This window comes from Dendrobium catenatum, unplaced genomic scaffold (genome assembly GCF_001605985.2).
Source record: "Dendrobium catenatum unplaced genomic scaffold, ASM160598v2 fragScaff_scaffold_156, whole genome shotgun sequence".
In the NCBI taxonomy this organism is placed as follows: Eukaryota; Viridiplantae; Streptophyta; class Magnoliopsida; order Asparagales; family Orchidaceae; genus Dendrobium; species Dendrobium catenatum.
Genome location: NW_021318618.1, coordinates 4,200,438 through 4,221,790, shown reverse-complemented (window position 1 = coordinate 4,221,790; position 21,353 = coordinate 4,200,438). Strand labels below are relative to the sequence as shown.

Genomic DNA, 21,353 nt, shown 5'->3' with positions numbered 1-21,353 from the left:
AGATTATTTCAAAAAGTTATCAAAAGCCTAACAAACAAACACAATTCAGTCCGATTGGCTACAAACCATCCAGATCATATTATTGTAGTTTCGGATAGACCGCAGATGGACATCTTCCTAAAGTGTTCCAAAGTATGTAGTCCCCGGAGATTGTCTGGTATATTCAAGAAATTTTTTTGTAATTAGCACCCGAAATAAGATTAAAATTTTCATAAATATCATCTTTATAATAAAAAAAAGATGATTTTCTTTTTAATTAAAAAGCTGCTTTAAGAAACAGTAAGAAAGCCGTCCCAAACGAAGCCTAAGCAATCAAATTATAACTGAGCACGACAGTTAACTTAACATCAAATCGACAGCAGATAACATCTGAAAGAAAAGAAAGAAAAGAAAGAAAAGAAAGAAAAAAAAGCAGTTGGTAAATAGGTTTATATTATGCATATTGGTCTGAATTTCATTACGGCAGAAGAAAAGCCTAAGCAAAGATTATTTCAAAAAGTTATCAAAAGCCTAACAAACAAACACAATTCAGTCCGATTGGCTACAAACCATCCAGATCATATTATTGTAGTTTCGGATAGACCGCAGATGGACATCTTCCTAAAGTGTTCCAAAGTATGTAGTCCCCGGAGATTGTCTGGTATATTCAAGAAATTTTTTTGTAATTAGCACCCGAAATAAGATTAAAATTTTCATAAATATCATCTTTATAATAAAAAAAAGATGATTTTCTATTAAAAAAACGATTATTAAAGATGGTCAAAATTTCAGTCAGTAGTAGTAATTATTTGGATAGTTACAAAAGAATCTCTAACATGTTTAAATTTTGCCTAGTTTTTAAAATGTGAAAAAATATATATAGACTTCTCCAAAAGTCTTACAATGAAAAAAAAATTAAATAAAAAAAAACTTAGAAGGGGCAGACTAATAGAAGAGAAAGAGGAAGAGGAGGTACACAAATTGTAAATTCATGCAGAACCCAATTAGGATCATATAGTTTTGTCATCTCGAATTGTCGTGGTCCCTATTCTACTTAGTCAGAAAATGTAGTTGACTCAACCTGGCTGAATGAATCTTATTGGCATCCATGGATTGTTTCGTCTAAGGGTACCATATAGATTTGGGGTGAATGCTTTCCTATGGGGAAAAATTCGCACTAGCCTTAACTAACAGAGTTATTTGTCTTCATTATTCATTACTCAAAGATTTGAAGCCATTAAAAAACATGCGGGATTGATCTAACCACTTCATAAATCAATTTCCCCCTTTGGTTCCACTATTTTGTGCTGGCCCAAAATCCTAAAAGCCAAAATCCTAATTTCTATTTTACTAATTTTTCCTTTTGTCCAAACACTTGAGAATTTAAAAAATTTAAAATTTTATAAAAATTGGTAGAAGCCTCGCTGAAGATGTCCACTATCACTTCCAAGTGGAATTTCTAAAATCCACCAAATATTTTGAGTTTTGGAACAGTTTCTCACAATTGGTCAGTTGTAGAAAGATTTGACCAAGGTTGAGTCCAATGCCAAATTAACCCTCGTAAAATCCACCAATTGCACATCGTATCTAGATCAACACTTGAAATCATGTTAAACATCTATCAATTTTGCAAAAAAATCCCAACGCAACATCAGAAAGAGGGTGGGAGAGAGAGTTAGAAGGTTGGAGAGGGGTTGAGGTGGAGGAAGAAATTAGAGGAAGAAGAAAAGAGATGTTGGGAAAGAGGTAATGAGGTTGTTAAGAGTACACATTTTAGATATCTTGTGTTTATTGTTCAGGGTGATGGTGAAATAAATTGGGGTATTATTAGTAGAATTCAAGTTGGATGGTTGAAAATGAGGAATGCATCAGGCTTGTTGTGTGATAGAAAAGTCTCCCTCAAACTTAAGGGAAAATTCTATAAGATGGTGGTGAGACCTGCAATGTTTTATGGTGCAAAATGTTAGCCATTAAAAGAGAAGAATAATATTAAGTTAAGTTTTGCAGAGATGACGATGCTCAGGTGGATAAGTGGCTTTACTCTTAGAGACATTATACAAAATGAGCATATACGTGAAAATGTTGGAGTAGCTCCAGTGGAAGATAAAATTAGAGAGATTTGCCTTAGATGGTTTTGTCACATAAAACGACGGCCTTCCAATGACCAGATATCGGAGCATACAAATTGGGCACTAAAGTCACATGATCGGCGAGGTCGACTTGTGCTGCAAGATGGAGAGCGGGATACGGGCTTGTGTGTGGATGAAGGATATCGAAAGAGAATCAAAGGAAGTCGGGTTCCTTCGGCTGCGGGGTCGTGCGAGAAGAGGGATCGAGAGCAAGAGAACGAATGAGCGAGTTCCGTCTTTTGTCTTTGGTTTTGAGGAAACAAATGGGCAAGGGAGTTATGTGCGAACATGGTTAGTAGGTGGTTAGAGGTCAAGGTCAACAATCATTTATAAGCCAAGGTCAATTTTATCATTATTACAAAAATTAAGCTTTTAAAAAATAAAATATAAGCATTACATTGTTAATTATCTAAAAGAACCTCAAGACACGAGCATAAAAAATACCTGCGTAGAGAATTCAACTGGTGCTTTCACAGTTGGATAAATTCTTACCTGCAGATGAAAGATATTACTTGAATTAGATAATTAAATTATCACCATGCTGATAACTCGGTAATTGCAAACAATAAATCCCAACATGAATCGTTCCATAATCCATTCTACCAGAACATGTATGTTTTTGAGCATGAAAGTTATGAAGCCCTAGGAACCATGACTCAAGAATCAAGCAACAGCTCATTAAAAAGTTTTGTTGACAACTAAAAATTAGTAGATGACTTACAGATTTTGGATCAATGGACACTCTAGAAAGTGTGCCTCCTAAAATCTTGAAAGATACCTGAAAAATAAATATCACAGCTATGAAATGCAAGCTCCACAATACAATTACTAAAAATTGTAGTCGAACTGAAATAATTGCAAAAATCTCCGGAGTAACATATAGGTTAAGACTTAAGACAATTTACCGGCATAAAGAAGATACATGGGTAATCAATCAATTGATTATGCAAGTAGACCGATGGTTAGTAACTAAATTTGGAAAAGATTAATCGCTTCAAGCCAAATAATATTCGAGAAGTTCATGGAAAAGCGCAAAAACTACTTCATTACTCAAAATTCTATTGCAAACTAATCATATAGCCGATAAATGCCCTTCAAGCAATGGTAACCAGTTTTAAAGGCGATGCATTTAATGAGATGAAAAGCTTGGAATATTTAGATTGTCAAAATCTTCATCATTAGCATGGAAACACGCCAATTCCACAGCCCAACAAGGCCTACATGACAAGACTTTACTATTTGGCATTTCAAAAAGTATCTAGTCCATTGTACTAAATTAAGGTATCAACAAAAGGGTTGATAACTACTTTAGTTTAAGGCAAGGCCTAAGTTCCGAATATAATCGAAGTAAAATTAAAAATAATTATCAAGAACATCATTTTTTAGAATAAAAAATTTTATAACCAGTCAAGAAATAAATAGTACATCAAACAACTGTAGAAAATTGCTAGTTGGAAAAGAAAAAACAAAATTATAACATCAAATATAACTAAATAGCAAAAATACAAAAGTCCTAATAGAAGAGGAAATCCCAAGGAGCCCTCCATTAAAGCATCTTGTTTGAATTCTGGTAAACCTAGGAGGCTAATGATATAGTTTCTTTCTGTCCCTCTTGGTATAAAGAATTTGAAAAATTTGTCCACTTGTTCTTCTATTCTACAAATGCTAACATCATAGTCATAAGGCTGCAAATCTGGATCACAAAACCTCCAGAAACAGGATGATTTTAAGGAAATAAATAATAATACACTTGGTGGATCGGGATCAATAATCTTGTATGCATATGAGTTGTTGATCACCTCCATTGGGCTAAGGACACCTCTAGGAAGGCTCTGATTTCATGAGAGGATCTTAAGTGGAACAAAATTTGTGTACAACCAGATTAGAAAAAGTTGGGACCGCAACCATAACATTATTTATGGGTAGATTTGGATCATTTAAATACCCCTTATATCCTATTTGCTAGGATCAATCAAAGATAATTTCAACAACTCTGGGCGAGCCATAAAGCATCCCGTGAAACTATGATTAAAATTTTGCAATAAGAATAAAAAAAAGGAATGCCTACAAATTCTATCTTCTACCAACAACCATAAAGCATTGGAATCAATCAAAATTTTCTCCAAAGGAATAGCAACGTCCATCTCCATTAGGACTTTAGCCACTGATGACCTAGAGAGCTTAGAAGTAGCAATAATCATTTGAAGTGATTTCTCAAAAATAGAACCAAGAGAAAACGTAGTATATTGGTTGAAATGGTGAATTCTACATAGACGATAAGCAAACCAAATCAGAGTAATAGGTAGTTGCTTGGCACAAATAAAGCGGGGAAACAACTTAAGCATATGTATTTAAAAATAGTCCAAATAGTATGATCTCCTTGAAAAAAAAGTACCGAGTCAACTTCTAGTGATAGTTTAATAAATATGTGGAGAACCAAGAAGCCCAACAGAAATGTCTCCAATCAATGGCAAATTGAATGAGGATCTATGAACAATCTCAAGATTGGAGCAAAACTAAGAAAACTTGCCACAAATAGGGAGAGAGAAAGGAGCTAACTCAAAGATATTTCCATTAGAAAAAAATGATAGCAAGTTTATCGTAAAAGGTGGAGAGTAGCTTGTGATAAGTTGGTACTTAACCTTATTGAAAATATATAGAAAATTGAGTAGAGGAAGTTAATGGTTATCTAGGACACATCTTCCCCCTCACAATGTAAGTGAATTGTTGAAGAAGATTCAAAAGAAGTATATATCCTAGGTACAGGAACAACCAAAATGGAAGAATCATAATGAGGAGTCACTGGAGGAGAAGGTGATGGAGTCGAAGTAGGATCCAACCCAAAAGACAGATGGAATGGTTATAGTGGGATGATCCAAAGACCAAAGCTAGAAGACACGAAAGAGCACAATGTCCGATGTGAGAAGATGAATAAAAGTTTACGGCCAACAAACTACAGGTGGAAAGAAGAACTAGAATAAAGCATGCATTGGGCTGCCCTAGACGTCGAGGATGTAGATGGAGCATAGGTTGAGAGGGCCATGAACTGAAAGGACTAACGAATGTCATCGTCAGGCAGCATCAGTGCTAGGGAATAGAAGTGCAACTGTGATAATAGACAGAGTCACAGACTGACAAGGGATTCTGAGCATACGCCACAAAAGCAGGAAGCAAGCATCATATGATCGAGTGGAATGGAACGTGCAGCCCACAACGCCACAAGTGATTGGCGCAAGCTAGAGCATTATGTCCATGAGTAGAATTGAACATCATCATCATTAGCTTTATCTTAATTATTTAGTGTTGCCTTATGCATCCTCGTTCACTCGTTTTTTTATCGCGTACAGGAGGAGGATGGTTCCGCCTTCTTACGCATGAACCGATCTTGTCAGACCGGTTGGACTGGTCCAATAGACCGGTCTAACAATACTCCCCTCCCAAAGATCCACCTTATCCACAAAGCGGAAAGACAAAACCCTCATCCATTCCCTCTTCATCAGAAACGATAAGAACCTGAAGAGTCCGGTCCTTACACCGGTGCCACAGAGTATACTTCTTGTCGCATCTGAAACATAGCCCCTTCGCCCTCTTCTCCTGTAATTTTGTTTCTATGAGCTTCTTGATGTTGTCCCCAGGTCTTACTCCTATAGCCTTATCCTTGGAAGTCTCCCGAAAAATACCTGGTGTCGACTCCTTGGGTGCCAGAAATGTGGTGGTCCTCCTGTTCAAGCCTCCTAAGCTGCTGCCTCATGTCTCTCTCTTCAGGTGCCTCTGATCCTCCAACAATTGAGCTATCTCCATAGTCTCTCCTAAGTCACAAGGCCTCATTATTCTAATGCGACCCGGATCTCTAGTGTCACTCCCTTCATGAAATTTCCCTCTAGCACAGTCTCAGGATGACGGTCCAATCGGCTAGCAAGATACTCGAATCTCTCCCGGTACTCCATCACTGAATCATCCTATGTCAAGCAGAAGAACTGCTCGTGGAAGTCTCCTCCCCTGCCAGTTCTGAAAGGTTCTACCAAACAATCCTTGAACTCTCTCTAACTCTGTATGTGTCGTCGCATGTCCCTCCATTTGTACCAAGACAAAGCCTTCCCTTCCAAACATAGGCCCACTGCCGTCAGTCTCTCCTCCTCCGTCATCCCATTGACGACAAAATATCTTTTTACTTTGTAGATCCACCCATGTGCGTCCTCACCCTCAAAGATGGGCATCTTCAACTTTCTCACCCTTGGGTCACCCTCATTTCCCCTGAATCATCCATAGCCTCTCATTCCTCGAAGAGGAGGTGCTCCCCAATAGTCACGATCTTCCCTCCGGCGATCATACCCAAACCCTTCATTAAAATCTCCTCTTCTTCTTTCAAAATCAACACCCCGGAGATCAAAATCATCTCTTCTCCTTACAAAATCAGCACCTCTTCTTTCGTAGGCAATACTCATCTCCTCCATAGAAAGTGGTTCTAGAGGAGGCATTCCTTCTTCTCCCTCAAGGATCTCCACTTATGGATTTTCCCTTCCCCTCAACGTGTTAGGAATCCCACCTCTTCCATTGTCACCGGTAGTTTCCTTTGCCTCCGAGGTCGCCGAATTTGTTTTGGCTTCAAGCAATTTCTTCAACATGTCTTCCACCACGGCAAACCTTCCCTCCATTCTTTCATTGATGGATGTGATCTGATTTTGAAAATCCGAAATCTTCTCAAAATCTGATTTGAGTTGCCCAAGTTCTCCCTCCAGAACTTTCACTTTCTTTCCGGCCATTGGTTCCCCTTAGATCGACGTGCTCTGATACCAATTTGATAAGAAACACTTATAGATCTCAAGTATTTCCTACCAATCTTCGAAAAACAGCGAGAATTCTCCACAAAAAGATGCACAAAATCACAAAAACAATAGATAATTTGTATTATTTGATGAAATAGAAACAGAAAATAGCAAGATACAGTTGATCTTCAATTCGAGAGGAGCATAGATCTCTCCCAAATCTCTAGACGCCACTATAGCCCAAAGAAAACCTAAATCTAGGAGATCTCAAATTTCAGCCAAATTCAAGATGCCCTAACCCTAGGAAAACAAGCTATTTAATCCATACAATTCAAAAAGAATCCTCTAAACAATCCCTATATCCAAATTTCCCTCCAAACTCCCTCAAAAATCCTTCCTAAATGGCTCCAGCGGATTCGGGCGTGCATTCGGCGTCAGATATCGCGTACAGGAGGCGGATGGTTCTTCCTTCTTATGCGTGAACCGGTCCCATCATATTGGTTGGACCAGTCTAACATGAACCTAGGTATTTAACATGATTTAAGAATCGGGCAATCAAATAACTCTTGGATTTTACATTTTTATATCATCAGGATTTTCTAAAATCTACCATAATAGGATTTATAAAAACAATGATGAACCAAATATGTCTAAAAATTATTCATTCTTAATATCCCCAATCATTTGCATAATAGATTCGGGATGCTTAAACTTATCACACATGAATATCATCACTTGATCCTCCCATAATTTACATTGACTATAACTTCACATCTACTAAAATCATATATCACATACTTAAATCTTTCTTCAACTAATGCTAACACCTTTATTTCTAATGGTTTAGTTCATTGCTCTAACTTTGCCTTGACTTCAATGCTATGACTTTGTTTGGACACTTGCTTTTTCTCTACGGCATGTTTGGGAAAATCTTATATTGACGAACCAGCAGCACTATTTTGCCTTGTGTATCTAGCATTAACGGAATTTCTACGCTATATAAAAAAAGTCAGGGATAACAGTTCAAATTTTACTTAAAAATCACGGCATTTGATAAACAAAATTTCTACACTATATATAAAAAGACAAGGATATCAATTCAAATTTTGCTTAAAAACCATGACATTCAATAAACAATAGGTTGTAAGATTACTTTGGCATAATTATACGCTTGCCAGCAAAAGGGCTCCTCCAATTCTGCTGCTTGCAAGTCCTTGTTCATTACTTCCATTAAGTGCTCCTCAATGTTAGCCATATTATTGGGACCATCCTGATCCACATCACTATCTTCGTCAACTGTTCTCCCAGTAACCATTCTATTCAGAGTAGATACTTTTGAGGAAGTCCTGGGGAAAAACTTAATTGTTCCAGGGAAAGTTGCCTCGATGCTTTTCCCAGTGATACCCCGACCACTGATTATGATTTTCCACTCAACAGAATGCTCAGTCATTGCAACAGTTCCAATAGAAGGGTTCCCATCAAAAGATGATACTCTTCTTCTCGGAAATGGCATTGTGATAGTACAAAATTCCATAGAAAGTGGGGCCTTATAGCCTTCCATTAACCTTAATTTGAATAAAAATGCACCTTCATCCTCTGAGACCATTGAAAGTTGGTAGAAGCCTTTCACTGGAGGATCAAGGCTGCACGAGGCCGTATAGCGAATCAAGACAAAATTACCAAGTGGCGGAGAAAACATAAAGGCTTGCTTATCAACTCCATGTTCTGATACTTGAGCACAATGATGGAATGACAGAACTTCAACATTAGCTGATTTCAGCCCGGTTAGAGGAAGTGATACATCAGGCAATCCCTCTAACTCAGCTCTACAGTTTACTTGGCCTGAGATTGATATGGCATCTGAAATTTCATCTCGATCATACATTGCAGCATTGACAACTTCGTGAATAGCAAAAAGTATCCGCTGCTTTCCTTTATAAAGGTAAGGTTTCCATGCAGGTTGCTTGAGGTCTGCCAGCGGAGGATCTGCTGAAGAAAATCCATTGGCCCTTATCGCAGCTATGTTGGTGAAATTGAGGTCAAGAGGTGTCCCTGCACAAGTATTGATGAATAGGGGTGTAGTCCAAGTTAAATTAACCTAGTGAAAATTCCCATAAAGCTGTTAAATCTCAATACATGAGATGAGAAATACCATAACAGAAAGTACCAACCGAAGGGCATTGAGGCCGAAATAAAAGAGCGCAAAACATCTTTGTCAATAGGTCTGGAAGTACTTCTAGGAGCATCTGACATGACGGCACCAACCAATGAAGCACCTGAAGTAGTTAAAGCTACAACTGGTGCCAAAGCAGGTTTCGCCCTAGCAGAAATGCCAGACATTCCTATACTACCAGTTAGAGAATCAAGCAATCCACCAACAGAGGGAGATGAACTTGTAACAACCTCAGGGTCTGCCAAATCACCAGTAATTATGTCCCCTAAGGTTTGTGCAACTACACAAGCCCTAGAAAATAGAAGAGCATGTCAGCAAAGAAATCATCAACACAAATGTTAAAAATTAATAATAATTCCATCAGATGAATAAGACAGATATTCTACTACCAAAACAATAGAAGAAATAAATTGATGCATTCATGTTTTTAGTCTATTTTGTTTTGATGTATTTTGAACAATATTAGTTGTGTTTTATGTTTTTTTAAGCTATCCAATGATGGAGAGCATCCAATGATCATGGTAGGAAGTGCTTGGGTATGGCAAGCCTTGGGTTTGCTTGCATTTGGGTCCTTCTTGTCCTTGGGCTGCTTGTTGTTCTCGGTTTGGGGCCTTGGCTATTCACGGGCTGGACTTTGGCTGCTTGGTGTTGAGCCTAAAAAATTGGGTTCTACATGGTGTTAGCTCATTAATGCTTGAGCTGAAGTTTAGTTCATTAATTGGTGGAACAAATGCACTTCCTAGGTCATAAAATCAAAAAGGTATTCTTCTATTTTAGCTCAATTATTGTGGAGTGGACTTGTGTCTCTTCCTTTCCCCTTTGTCTTCTCGGTTTTCCCCTGGCTGTTGCTGTTCCCGTGAAATGCTGATGGGGTTCAGCCCCTTTTTCCCTGGCCTCCTCAGTTTCTGCTGGTTCCGCCCCTTTATTCTGGATTGGGATGAATTTGGCTGATATTTGGGATGCCTTTTCAGCTGCTGTTTGGTATGTCTCTTGACCTTCTATTTTCCTCTTTTTCATTGGTTTGAAAAGAGGTGGGTAGCTGTTTAGTTTCCCCTTTTCTTCCTATATATAGGGGCTGATTTGAGGCTTGAAAGGTTGTTGATTATCTTGAGATAAGTTGCTTAAAAACCTGAGGGTTTCTTCTCTTAGAAAAGCTTGAGAGCTTGTTCCACCCCTTCCTCCTCTCTATTTCATCTTGGCTTCTAACTTCTTCTTCTCTACGCAAGTTCCACTCCACCTGTATTCTTCTTCTTGAGCTCTTGGAAGTTGTTTGTTGGCTAAAATTTGGAGACATTTGCCGGAGGAGTTTGGTAGGACGTTGGACCCTTTTGCAGTGGTAGACCCTCGGTTTGCAAGCCTAAGCACAATTTTCATATATTTTCCTATTTTCATTGCATGTGAGGAAACCGCTAGACGGTTGTTCTGAAGATAGCGTTTTTTATGTTATTATTTTGTTTCATTTGATTTCACTTTTGTTTATCCGAATGTTTGTTTGGTTGTTTACAAGCTATAGTGAATCGAGTTTGATTTTATTTTGTCCTTGTGTTCTCCAACTTGGCTTTTCTCTTTAGTTTGCTTACATCATAAACCATAAAAAATGAAAATATATGCAATGAACGTTTGGCTCATACACAAAATAAGATATCTACAAAATGAGTTTCTGGCAAACATATACCGATGGTGTGCAATGTTCCACTGATAAGCCAAGAAACAAAGAAGAAATCACCAAGCAAAATGGTTATAAATTTGCGGCTAGAACTGGCCTTCAAAGTTGGGTGTCAGAGTTTTATCATAATTCAACATCAATCTTCTTAAAAAAAAATGCTACTAAAAATAATAATAAAGACAAGTAAAAATTGTATGCACATTATCATTTCAGTGAAAATAAAATAATATTATCATGATAAAGCCAATGGTAGGAAGGAATTCATCCCTATCAAGAAAACAATAAAGTATTGTTCCTACAAAATCAAAATAGTTACTGGACAAAATTAAAATTTTGAAGAGAAGAAACTACAGGACATCTTACTAGGAAAATGTCACACAAATCTTCAAGTATAAGCACCAAAAATATTTTAAAAAACATAGCTTTGGCTAGAAAAATAAAACTCAATTAAAATTAGCCTTTTTCTTCTGTGGAAAAATTATGGAATCCCTGAAAGACTTATTAAAATACTATCATGTCGCAAAATTGACATAGATAAAGATAAAAGGATTATTTCTATTAAAAAAATTACTTAGAACTTTGTCTCTTATTTTCTTATTAGTAGTTTAGTAATTATGTTTTCATATGAATACCCACTTGCAATGTTAGGAAGTGGGCCATTTGGTGGAGTTTAGTTTCATATTATCCAAAGAATTTTAGGGTGGATTCCCTACTTTTTAAGAGAGGTGGGGGAGAGGAAGCTATAGTGGGATCCAATATCTTGCCAAAATTAGTTTACCTAGAGTCCTACCATCTTTGGATTAGGCTACAGGAATCAAGGTACAAACCTATATTTCTCCAACCACCTCCATTGATTTGGTTTTTGTCAGACCGGTCCTGCTAGTCCACACGAGACTAGCCTAGGCGGAACAGAGGCTGAAGTTCCACCTCTCATTTACGCACCAAACGAACGCCTGGGTCCAAGGGAGCTGTTTAGGAAAGATTTTTTAAGGAGTTAGGAGGGAAATTTGAATGTAGGGTTTGTTTAGAGATTTTCTTTTGGATTGTATGCATTAAATAGTTTGTTTTCCTAGGGTTAGGGCATCTTGAATTTGGGCTGAAATTTGAGATCTCTTAGGTTTAGGTTTTTGGGCTCTAGCGGCGTCTAGAGATTTGGGAAAGATAGATCCGCCTCTCGAATAGAGGATCAATTGTATCTTGTTATTTTTCTTATGTTAGTTTGACTGCTGCAATAAAATTATTGTTTGTTTGATTTTTCCTTTGGATTTTTGGATCGTTCTCGCTATTTTCATCAAGATAGTTAAGTTTTACTTAGGAATTCCATGTATTTCCTAACAAATTGCTATTAGAGCAATTTCCTGGGCTAAAATAGAAGTCTTCCTCGTTGATTTCTGTTGTGTTTTCCTCTCCGATCTTGCTATTTTTTTGCAGTTTGGAGGCTAGATTCGCAGAGGTGAGGGATGGCGCAGACAACCAAGGAAGTGGGGAAAACCCTAAGCCGATTAGATGAAGGGAAGATCAAGAGGTGAAGATTTTGGAGGGAACATAAAAATGCCTCCCCTAGGGGCCTAGGGCTTCCTAGGGAGGAGTCGGGTAAAGGGTATGTGGATAGGCGTGAGGGGGTTAGGCATGAGTGGAGGGGTGTTGAAATTGAAAGAAGAGGGACTGAATTTGAAAGGCGAGGACTTGATTATGATCGAAGAGGTGTCGAATTAGGAGAGGGGTTTAATATGATCTGAATTTGAAGGGAGAACGAGGATTTGTGATAAAAGGTTTGGGTATGAGCAGAGAAAGGATGATTGGTACAATTGGGGGGAAACACCCCCTTGGGGAAAGGGAAATTTTGGAGGAAGCAGGGTTGATGGAGGAGATTTGAGAGCGAAGAAGTTGAAGATGTTTATTTTTGAAAGAGAGGATGCGCATGAGTGAAACTACAGGGTGGAAAGGTACTTTACTCTCAACAAGTTGATGGAAGAGGAGAGATTGTCAGCAGCTGGTCTAAGTTTAGAAGGGAAGACTTTTGCTTGGTACCTGTGGAGGGACATGCGGCGACTCATACAGAGTTGGAGGGAGTTTAAGGATTGCCTGTTAGAACATTTTCGAACCAACAATGGAAGGGTGTGTGACTTACTAATTGATAGTGGTTGTACAGAAAATGTTATTTCTCGTTCAGTCATGCAAGTCTTACAACCTATGTTGCACCGATACAGATACGACGACACGGATACGATACGATACGCATACGGGACATGTCAATTCTTAAAAATATAGGATACGGGTACGGCACAGTCACAGCATTATAATTTATAATCATACATAAAAATTAAGAAAGCAATCAAAACATAATATTTGAAATTACAAAAAAAAATGACAACAACATCATTTGTAGCATTGTAGCTTATAATATCAAAAAAAATATAAGTAAGCATTACATGTATAGTACAACAACAAAAGCATAAACATAAATTATCTAGCACATGAAGTTTCAACTATTCAATAGAATGAATGATATAATTATCTTCTTTATTGGTTTGTCTTAGAACTTCCATATCATGTTCAATAAATATCATAGCTTCTAATTCAGGCTCATCAAGTGAAAGATTAATAATTTTTAATATTTTCATATCATCAAGAGACTCAAATCCATCTCGGAAATGAGAGAATCTTGCTCGCAACCGCGCAAGTAAATACAACACGTCTTTTTTGTTTTCGGATTTCTTTTGGTTTTTCAACGGACACGCGTATCAGATACGCGTGTCCTTTTGAAATTAAATAGTATTTTAATTGGATACGGCTTTGGTGTATCTGACACGTATCAGTGGAGTATCAGAGGCGTATCCGTGTATCGGATACAGCACGCCTTCATAAATAGGTGTATCGGTGCAACATAGCTTACAACTTAAAACCACTAAGAATCCTCACCCGTATAAAATCAACTGGGTAAAGAAGCGGAAGGGTATTTTGGTATGTGAAATGTGTCGAGTCACTTTTTCAATTGGGAAACATTAGGTGTGCGAAGTGTTGTGTGACATTTTGGATATGGATGTTTGTCATATCATATTAGGGAGGCCCTAGCAATTTGATGTGTGAGCCATTTATGATGGAATATCTAATTAATATTCATTTGATTGGAGACTGTGGTTGCTACCACATTCTACCGACTCCACAAGTTCAACTAATGCTTCAAAAACAGTTATGCATATGGTTTCAGGTTTTGTCATTCTAAGCTCGTGCAAAGAGAAGTCTATGCTGTTAGTTTTGGTTGTCAAGGAGCATTGCCATTCCTCTTCACTTGCCAATACTCCTATTGAGGTGCAGAAATTACTTCAGCAATCCCGAACAATGGCCCAAAATCTTTGCCAGCCACATTACCTCACCTTCGAGCTCTTCAGCACTTGATTGACCAAATTTCAGGAGTTGTTCTCCCTAATTTACCTTATTATAGGCTGAGTCCAAAAGAGCATTTGATATTACAACAGCTTGTTGATGAGCTGTTGAAAAAAAAATTGATTCACCCGAGCTTAAGCCCTTGTGCCATACCTGTCATCCTTGTACTGAAGAAGGATGGGACGTGAAAAATGTGTATGGATAGCAGAGCAATCAACAAGATCGCTGTCAAGTTCAGATTCCTAGTTCCCATAATTGATGAGTTGTTAGAAAAATTATCATGTTCAACTGTTTTCTCCTAGCTAGATCTACATAGTGGGTATCAACAGATCTCCATTCGACCAGGTGACGAGTGGAAAACTGTTTTCAAGATTCACCAAGGGCTGTATGAATTGAAGGTGATGTCATTCGGGTTATGCAATGCCCCTTCCACGTTTATGCGACTAATGAATGAAATCCTTAAGCCATTTCTTAATAAATTTTATGTGGCTTACTTTGATGATATTTGGTGTTCAATTCCTCCTTGACCGAGCATTTACAACACTTGCAACAAAATTTTGAAGTACTGTAGCAAAATAAATTGTATTTTAACTTACCTAAATGCGAATTTGCAACCACTACAATTTATTTCCTTGGCTTCAATATTGCCGCTAATGGGATACGAGTGGATCCCTGAAAGATTAAAGCAATCTCTGAATGGCCAACTCAATCTTTTTTTGATGTACGAAGCTTCCATGGCGTGGCAAATTTCTACCGCCATTTCATACGGGGATTCAATATACTAGCAGCACCCCTTACTGATTGTTTGAAATTCAAACCATTAGTGTGGACACCGATTCAACAATGAAGTTTTGAAGCTCTCAAATCTGCTTTGTCTGCACCCCCTGTCCTTGCTCTTCCAAATTTTAAAAAATCATTTTTAAGGTTGAAACTGATGCATCATCTTTGGCGATAGGAGCAGTCTTAATGCAAGATAATAGACCCATTGAGTATTTCAGTGAAAGTTGTGCCCAGCCCAACATAAATGGAGTATGAATGAGCAAGAATTGTACGCAGTCGTCCATGCTCTTAAGTAATGGGAGCACTAATTATATCAAGATATTGTACTTCACAACAATCATAAGGCCTTACAATATATAAACAGCCATAAAACACTCAATCATATGCACGCCCATTGGATTTTATTTCTGCAAAGATTTACCTTTGTCTAAAAGCACAAATCAGGTTCAGAAAATCGTGTTGCTGACACCTTAAGCCGACAAACTGCATTACTGGTGCAATTATAAACTAAAATTACTGGATTACAATGTCTAAAAGACTTATACGAATCAAATAAGATTTTAAACATATTTGGTTTGACTGACTTGAAAATAAATTTGCTTCAGAGTATTCCATTAGGCACAACTATCTATTCAAAAATAGTTTCCTTTGCATTGATGATTCCTTCTGGCGTCAGCAACTCATTCGTGAAGTGTGTTGTGGTGGTCTAGCGGCTCACGTAGGACATGAGTAAACCTTGGAGCAACTACAGCTGCGATTTTTCTGGCCATACATACAACGTGACGTTACTTGGTTTGTGGAACGGCGTTCAAACATACCATGTCAGTAAGCAGAATATGTATTTACCACTGCCAGTTCCTGATACGATATGGGAGGACCTTTGTCTTGATTTTGTTTTGGATTTACCCAGAACAAAAAGAGGTAATGAATCTATCATGATTGTGGTAGATAGATTCGCAAAATGACACATTTTGTTGCTTGCAAGAAAATTTTTTATGCACTTAACATTGCCTGTTTATTTTTCAATGAAATTGTTTGTTGACATGGATTACCACACAGCCTTACATTGGATCGTGATGTTAAGTTTATTAGTCATTTTTGAGAGAACTGTGGAAGAGACTGAGGATTGAAAACAATTTGAGTTCAGCTTACCATCCTCAATCCGATTGGCAAACAGAAGTGATAAACCGTACTCTAGGCAATATGATGAGGTGCTTAGTGTAGGAACACCCAAGGTCGTAGGATGACTTGGTTAGTCAAGCAGAATTCACATACAATAACATGCCCTGTAGATCGACGGGTGCCTCTCCTTTTAGCAATGTTTACACAAAAGTTCCTAACCAAACTATTGATGTTGCAGTTCTTTCCAAGTGTAGCTCAAGTTGTTAATAAGTTTACACAAATATTGAGTGAAGTCCGCAACAATCTCATTGCTTCCAATGATAAGTATAAAATAGCTGCTGATTCTCACCGCCGAGCAAAGCTTTTTAAACTAGGTGATTTAATAATGGTCCGGCTTTGTCGTGAACGCTTAGCTCGTGGCACTTACTCCAAATCGGGTCGTCGTAAAGTCAATCCATTTCCCATCTTATAAAAAATTAATGATAATGCTTGTCATTGATTTACCTACTGAATTCGGTACAGCCTCCACCTTCAATGTTGCTGATATTCATACATATTACCCGGCCGATGATGCTCCCACCACCACTACTGCAGAGACCAAAGAGATTTCTCCAGTTGGGGAGACTTGATGCGATGCATCCTAAGCTTGAGGGAGTATCTTACCATTTTGTTATTTTTCTTGCATTATTAGTTATGCTCTCTCCACTATCATAGTTGCCCTTTTTGTTATTTTCTAGTACGGTTTAGCTTTCTCTTGGTATTTACCATTCCAGCTCATTGTTACTGCTGGTTATTATAGATAGGCATTGTGATAGAAAAGAAAACAGAAGAATAAACAACCTTTTGCTTAACACCCGGTTTATCCCTTTGATGTTTTCTCTATTCGTTTGTTGTTAACGCATACTTCTACAGATTACCTACATCAAGTACAAGCAGAAAATACTGGTTTTCTTAAAATTCATATAAATGATAGGAGGACATATCATAACTCTAGACCGAAAGTAACATGCAGTTTTCCTTATATTTACTATGAATGAGTTTGAAGGCATTGTCCAGAAAATTTGAAAAACAAATAGCTCCAGAGCCAAAATGATAATCCAAGCTAATAAGTTTAATTAATGTTGGTCATATTTTCACATCAATGAACTTAATATGAACTCTGGATCAAGAGAGGATGGTGAGCAAGGGAAAAACAGGTGGACAAAAGAGGAGAAAGAAGGATATCATTTCCTCACACCTCATCTCCCATACCCCAAGGGAAGAAGTGAACACGCCGAACCCAAATTCCCCCAAACAGGCACATGGCTTATGGCTTATTGCCATATAGCCACACAGAGAAAAAAGAGTTTGTGAACCAGCATGAAGCAATGCATTAGGAATATAATGGATCGTTCTATACAAATGACATTCATACTTCTAAATTGAAAGATTTTTATGGCATACTGAATTAAAGTATTTCCATGAAGTATGTATTCTTATTTTTTTAAGATTTCTCACATATACAAATATGTCATTATTTCTCCAACAAAATAAAGATAAAGACAAGAACAAAGAAAGAAATTCAAGAACAATATATTAACATCTCAATACTCTCTAGCTGGTTGCAGCATGTAGTAGTGTACAAAAAAATTAAAGTTAGAATGAGCATAAATGACAAAGTTACCTCGCACAATATAACTAGAAGTCTGCCTGATCATAATCTACAACCTCCCCCACAAATATACAATGACATGGTAATTTTATCCAACACCCATTAGCATCAGTTTTCACCGATTATAGAGAATAAATAATCTAAACGGTTGCTGTGTCCCATAAAAAGAAGTTAAATAAAGGAAAACATAAAACATAGGACTATATTTATTTTTCTCCTTTACTAAATCGTAGTGACAATTGTTTAACTTCCTTAATGATACAGAGTTTAAAAAGCAAGGAAGAAATTATTGCAAACACTTTTGAATATCAAAATAACTTACCATACCCTGTGATGCAAGGAAGATTAAGTAGAAGAGAAGAAAGGCCATCAACCACTCCGCCGGCATTTCCACAATCCGAGCGCCTACACATTCTCATATATGATTTATACTGTTGAGGTTCAACAAGAGGTAAAACAAGGATATAAAAGACACCCTTTATATGTAACACTAATGGCCACAACGTGTATTCATTTTCTTCCTCTCTGTTTATATGAAGCATTATAATGTGTCGAGTGATAGGATCATCAATCCAAGAATCTGAATCTTGAGTAGAATGACTAAGACGAATGCCATAACCACGAGCAGAACCTTCCCTGCCAAGATCAACCAGAAGCTTATCAAGGTTGATTTGAAAGTTTCCTCATAAGTGAAGATGGTTGAGCCATAAACTTGAAGAAAAAATTACAACATCATATATCATAAATTAGCCCAACTATGTCAAGAATATAAAGAATATTATATGTATCCAAAAAAAAATCTAAGCAATCCTCAAATCCTTAATCTTTAGTAACATTTCTTAAAACTTGAATAATCAATGACTGTGTCAGGAATGAGAGAAGTTGGAAATATTAAACAAAATAAGTAAATCGAGGATCAAAGAAAAATCAAACATCATAAGATTCATAATTAGAAGAAATACTAAGCGATCATGATGTTTGTATATTTGATAACAGTAGCATAAGCAGGTTTAAATATTACAAATTGACAAGCTTCAATCATAAAAAATAATTACTTTTGATGGTTAATTATATCACTTCTAAGGCTTATGATATTATTGTGATTGATAAGGTTAGCATACAGGTTGGCAGTTGAATCCCTTTGATATGATTCAATTTGAACATTCTAATCCCCTTCCCTTTTTTTCCGTCATATGAAGCAACAATACAGGTACACTCATGCCTTTTGTTATGTGGTTATATGTAATTTCTTTCATTAGCAACAGCAATCCAATGACTTTCCAACTTAAGACGATGAGTCCACTCTAAGAATAGAGTAGATGGTTTTCAATGATCACATGCGGCAGTGAAATTGAGAGCCAAAATTTTCTGCAAAGCCTCCCCTAGTAACATGGGTTACAAAGAAAAAACAGCCAAAATTGGTGCTTCAACCATCAATCAAATATGATAATCGGATCATCTTTGGGCTAAATATTGTCAAACAATTTTTTGAGCAATATAAATATTACTAGATGCTTAAATCCTATTTTGCTCTTGTTTTAGGCTAAATCACGAATCTGTTAAATCTTGGGATAGTATGATCTAAGAGATTTACACCACTTAATATTGTGTCTACTTCTCCTTCACTTAAATTCTAAATCTCGAAAATATCAATCAAATAGTTTACTACGATGAACACATATTTAATATATATTATACCAAACAACGTTAAAAAATCCTCCCGTATTTTCAAAATCTATATTTACAATATTTACTAAATCCTACTTGTAGCAAACACCTCCTAAATAAGGATCATTACCAAAAAAAAAGGAAGCCATGATAAGATTAAGTGAATAGGCAAATTTAAGTACTTGTCAAAAACACTTTCAATTTTTGAGGCGATACAACATTAAAAAGCAAAGCATAGATGCCCATTGAGATAATATGAAGTCCCTAGCACAGCGCACTGAAAGCAGATCAAAAGTTCACCAACCGTCGCTTCCTCTCAGCAAAAGCTGACGCCAGCTCCGGATCGGTTGGAAGCAAAGGTTTTACGCATCCACCATTCTCGCTGTCCTCGGGGTGCTCCTTCTCCCTCTGGCAAGCCAATCGCCAACGCTTCTCCACAACCGGAAATCTCCTGTTCGGAAAATCAAGAAAAGCAACGTAGATCGATAAATTATATTCGTCTTAGAAGGATATCACGTGGAAACCCTAGGAATAAATACAATGGGGAAATGTAGAGCAAAACTCTGCTTTGCCGGGCAAGCTTACCGAGAGAATACTACGGTATCTTGAAGGTTCAGAATCCAAAGAGCTCTGATGCTGCAGCCATGCATCCTCTCTGTCTCTCTCTCTCCCTCACTCTGTTGGTCTCGGATAGCTTTCCTCCCGCTCTTCGTGGGAACAAAACCATGAGGCGGTATGAGGGCCGAACCAGGCGTATAAGTGCGCGGACGGCTGGCTCGAATTCACTGTAGCACACATTATATATGAGCTCAAATTCTAGCTGGTATGAGCTGGTTTGATACATGCAAATTATTAATTCCCCAAAATCTATTTAGTATTTATTATGCCACCCCCTCTACTTCTTCAAAAAGCAATTAGATTTAACCCTTGTTCAACAAACTCTCATTATAAGTTCCCTCAACTTTGTTGGTCTCATTGTTGTCTTTCTCTGGTGAGCTCCTGTTGTGACTTCTCCCTTATTTATGGCCCAGTCGTCGCCTTTTCCAATTAGTTCCATCTCCAACTAGTTATATTCCAAGCCAACGGGATACTCGTAATAAGGATTTTTGAAATTTGGCTTGAGTTCACGAGTCGAGCTTGACCCTAATGTTATTCTAGCAATTTGAGCTTTAATAATTGGGGTTAGTGTTATGGTGTTATGATCTTGAATGCTAAGACGTTAGATCAATAAAAATAATTTTTTAATATGTAAATCCACTAACTCATTTTAAGTACCCAACTGATCCTTTGAGCCTTATTTCACATGTCTTTGGCCAGGGAAGCGAAGAGACGGGGCAGAGAGAAGAAATAGAAAGTTCATCTTGGGTCATTTCTCTTCGTTGAGCCGACTATCAAAGTTCTATATCTCTTGACATTATTTCTGTGTTTAGTGATTTTGATTTTTATATTTTTTCTCTCTAATATGATAAAATTTCAAAATCTTCCAATCTAGTGAACTTTCATTGTGTAAGTTTTGATAGGTCGTAGATATCTTCATTTTGTACGAGTTGATATGATCATATTGAAATTTTAATGTATAATTTTGTATGTATGGCATTTACCTAAAATAATAAGAATGAATACATATAAGAAATGATTTGTGATAGTTATATATGTTTCATATGGCATGCTTATGTTAGTCTATCTGAAATATCATGCATTCTAATATGAGTGCACCGATAGGACATGCATACTAATAAACATACAAAACCTATTTGTTATAGTTCATAAGACTAATATGATTTGCATTTATTATAAATTATAAAGGCATGATATGACGTATATGTGTATTTGCATGAAAGGCTTTATAGAGATTTGATTTATTCATCTTTCTCGGGATGTTACATTGTACAAGACGACGAGCCTACGAATTTTCCTTTAAATACATGTTTATGGTGTAATCTTAAAGGATATGAAGGGATATATAAGGAAATTGATTCATATGATATGATTGATGGGGAGTGATGACTCCTACTCAAAGTCACTTGACTTA

General features: G+C 37.1%; 1 protein-coding gene across 1 annotated transcript; it reads right to left on the bottom strand.

Annotated features, from left to right (window-relative positions):
* Nucleotides 1–500: 500 nt before the first annotated feature.
* On the bottom strand, nucleotides 501–20,084 carry LOC110113416 (AP-5 complex subunit mu). The gene is made up of 8 exons (XM_020846002.2): nucleotides 19,907–20,084; nucleotides 19,626–19,772; nucleotides 17,981–18,289; nucleotides 9,046–9,338; nucleotides 8,028–8,926; nucleotides 2,830–2,886; nucleotides 2,553–2,600; nucleotides 501–637 (listed from the first exon to the last, which is right to left on the bottom strand). Exons 1-8 carry the CDS (start codon nucleotides 19,969–19,971, stop codon nucleotides 563–565), a joined length of 1,893 nt encoding a protein of 630 aa, XP_020701661.1. The 5' UTR covers nucleotides 19,972–20,084; the 3' UTR covers nucleotides 501–562.
* Between the last annotated feature and the right edge of the window lie 1,269 nt (nucleotides 20,085–21,353).

What these genes read in the sequence shown, in the direction of transcription:
- LOC110113416 (XM_020846002.2), bottom strand. Translation starts at nt 19,971, where the DNA reads ATGCATGGCTGCAGCATCAGAGCTCTTTGGATTCTGAACCTTCAAGAT. An exon ending in GATACCGTAGTATTCTCTCG is followed by an intron (nt 19,773 to 19,906) that starts GTAAGCTTGCCC and finishes TTTTCCGAACAG; the next exon opens with GAGATTTCCGGTTGTGGAGA. An exon ending in TTTGCTGAGAGGAAGCGACG is followed by an intron (nt 18,290 to 19,625) that starts GTTGGTGAACTT and finishes TGATCTTGGCAG; the next exon opens with GGAAGGTTCTGCTCGTGGTT.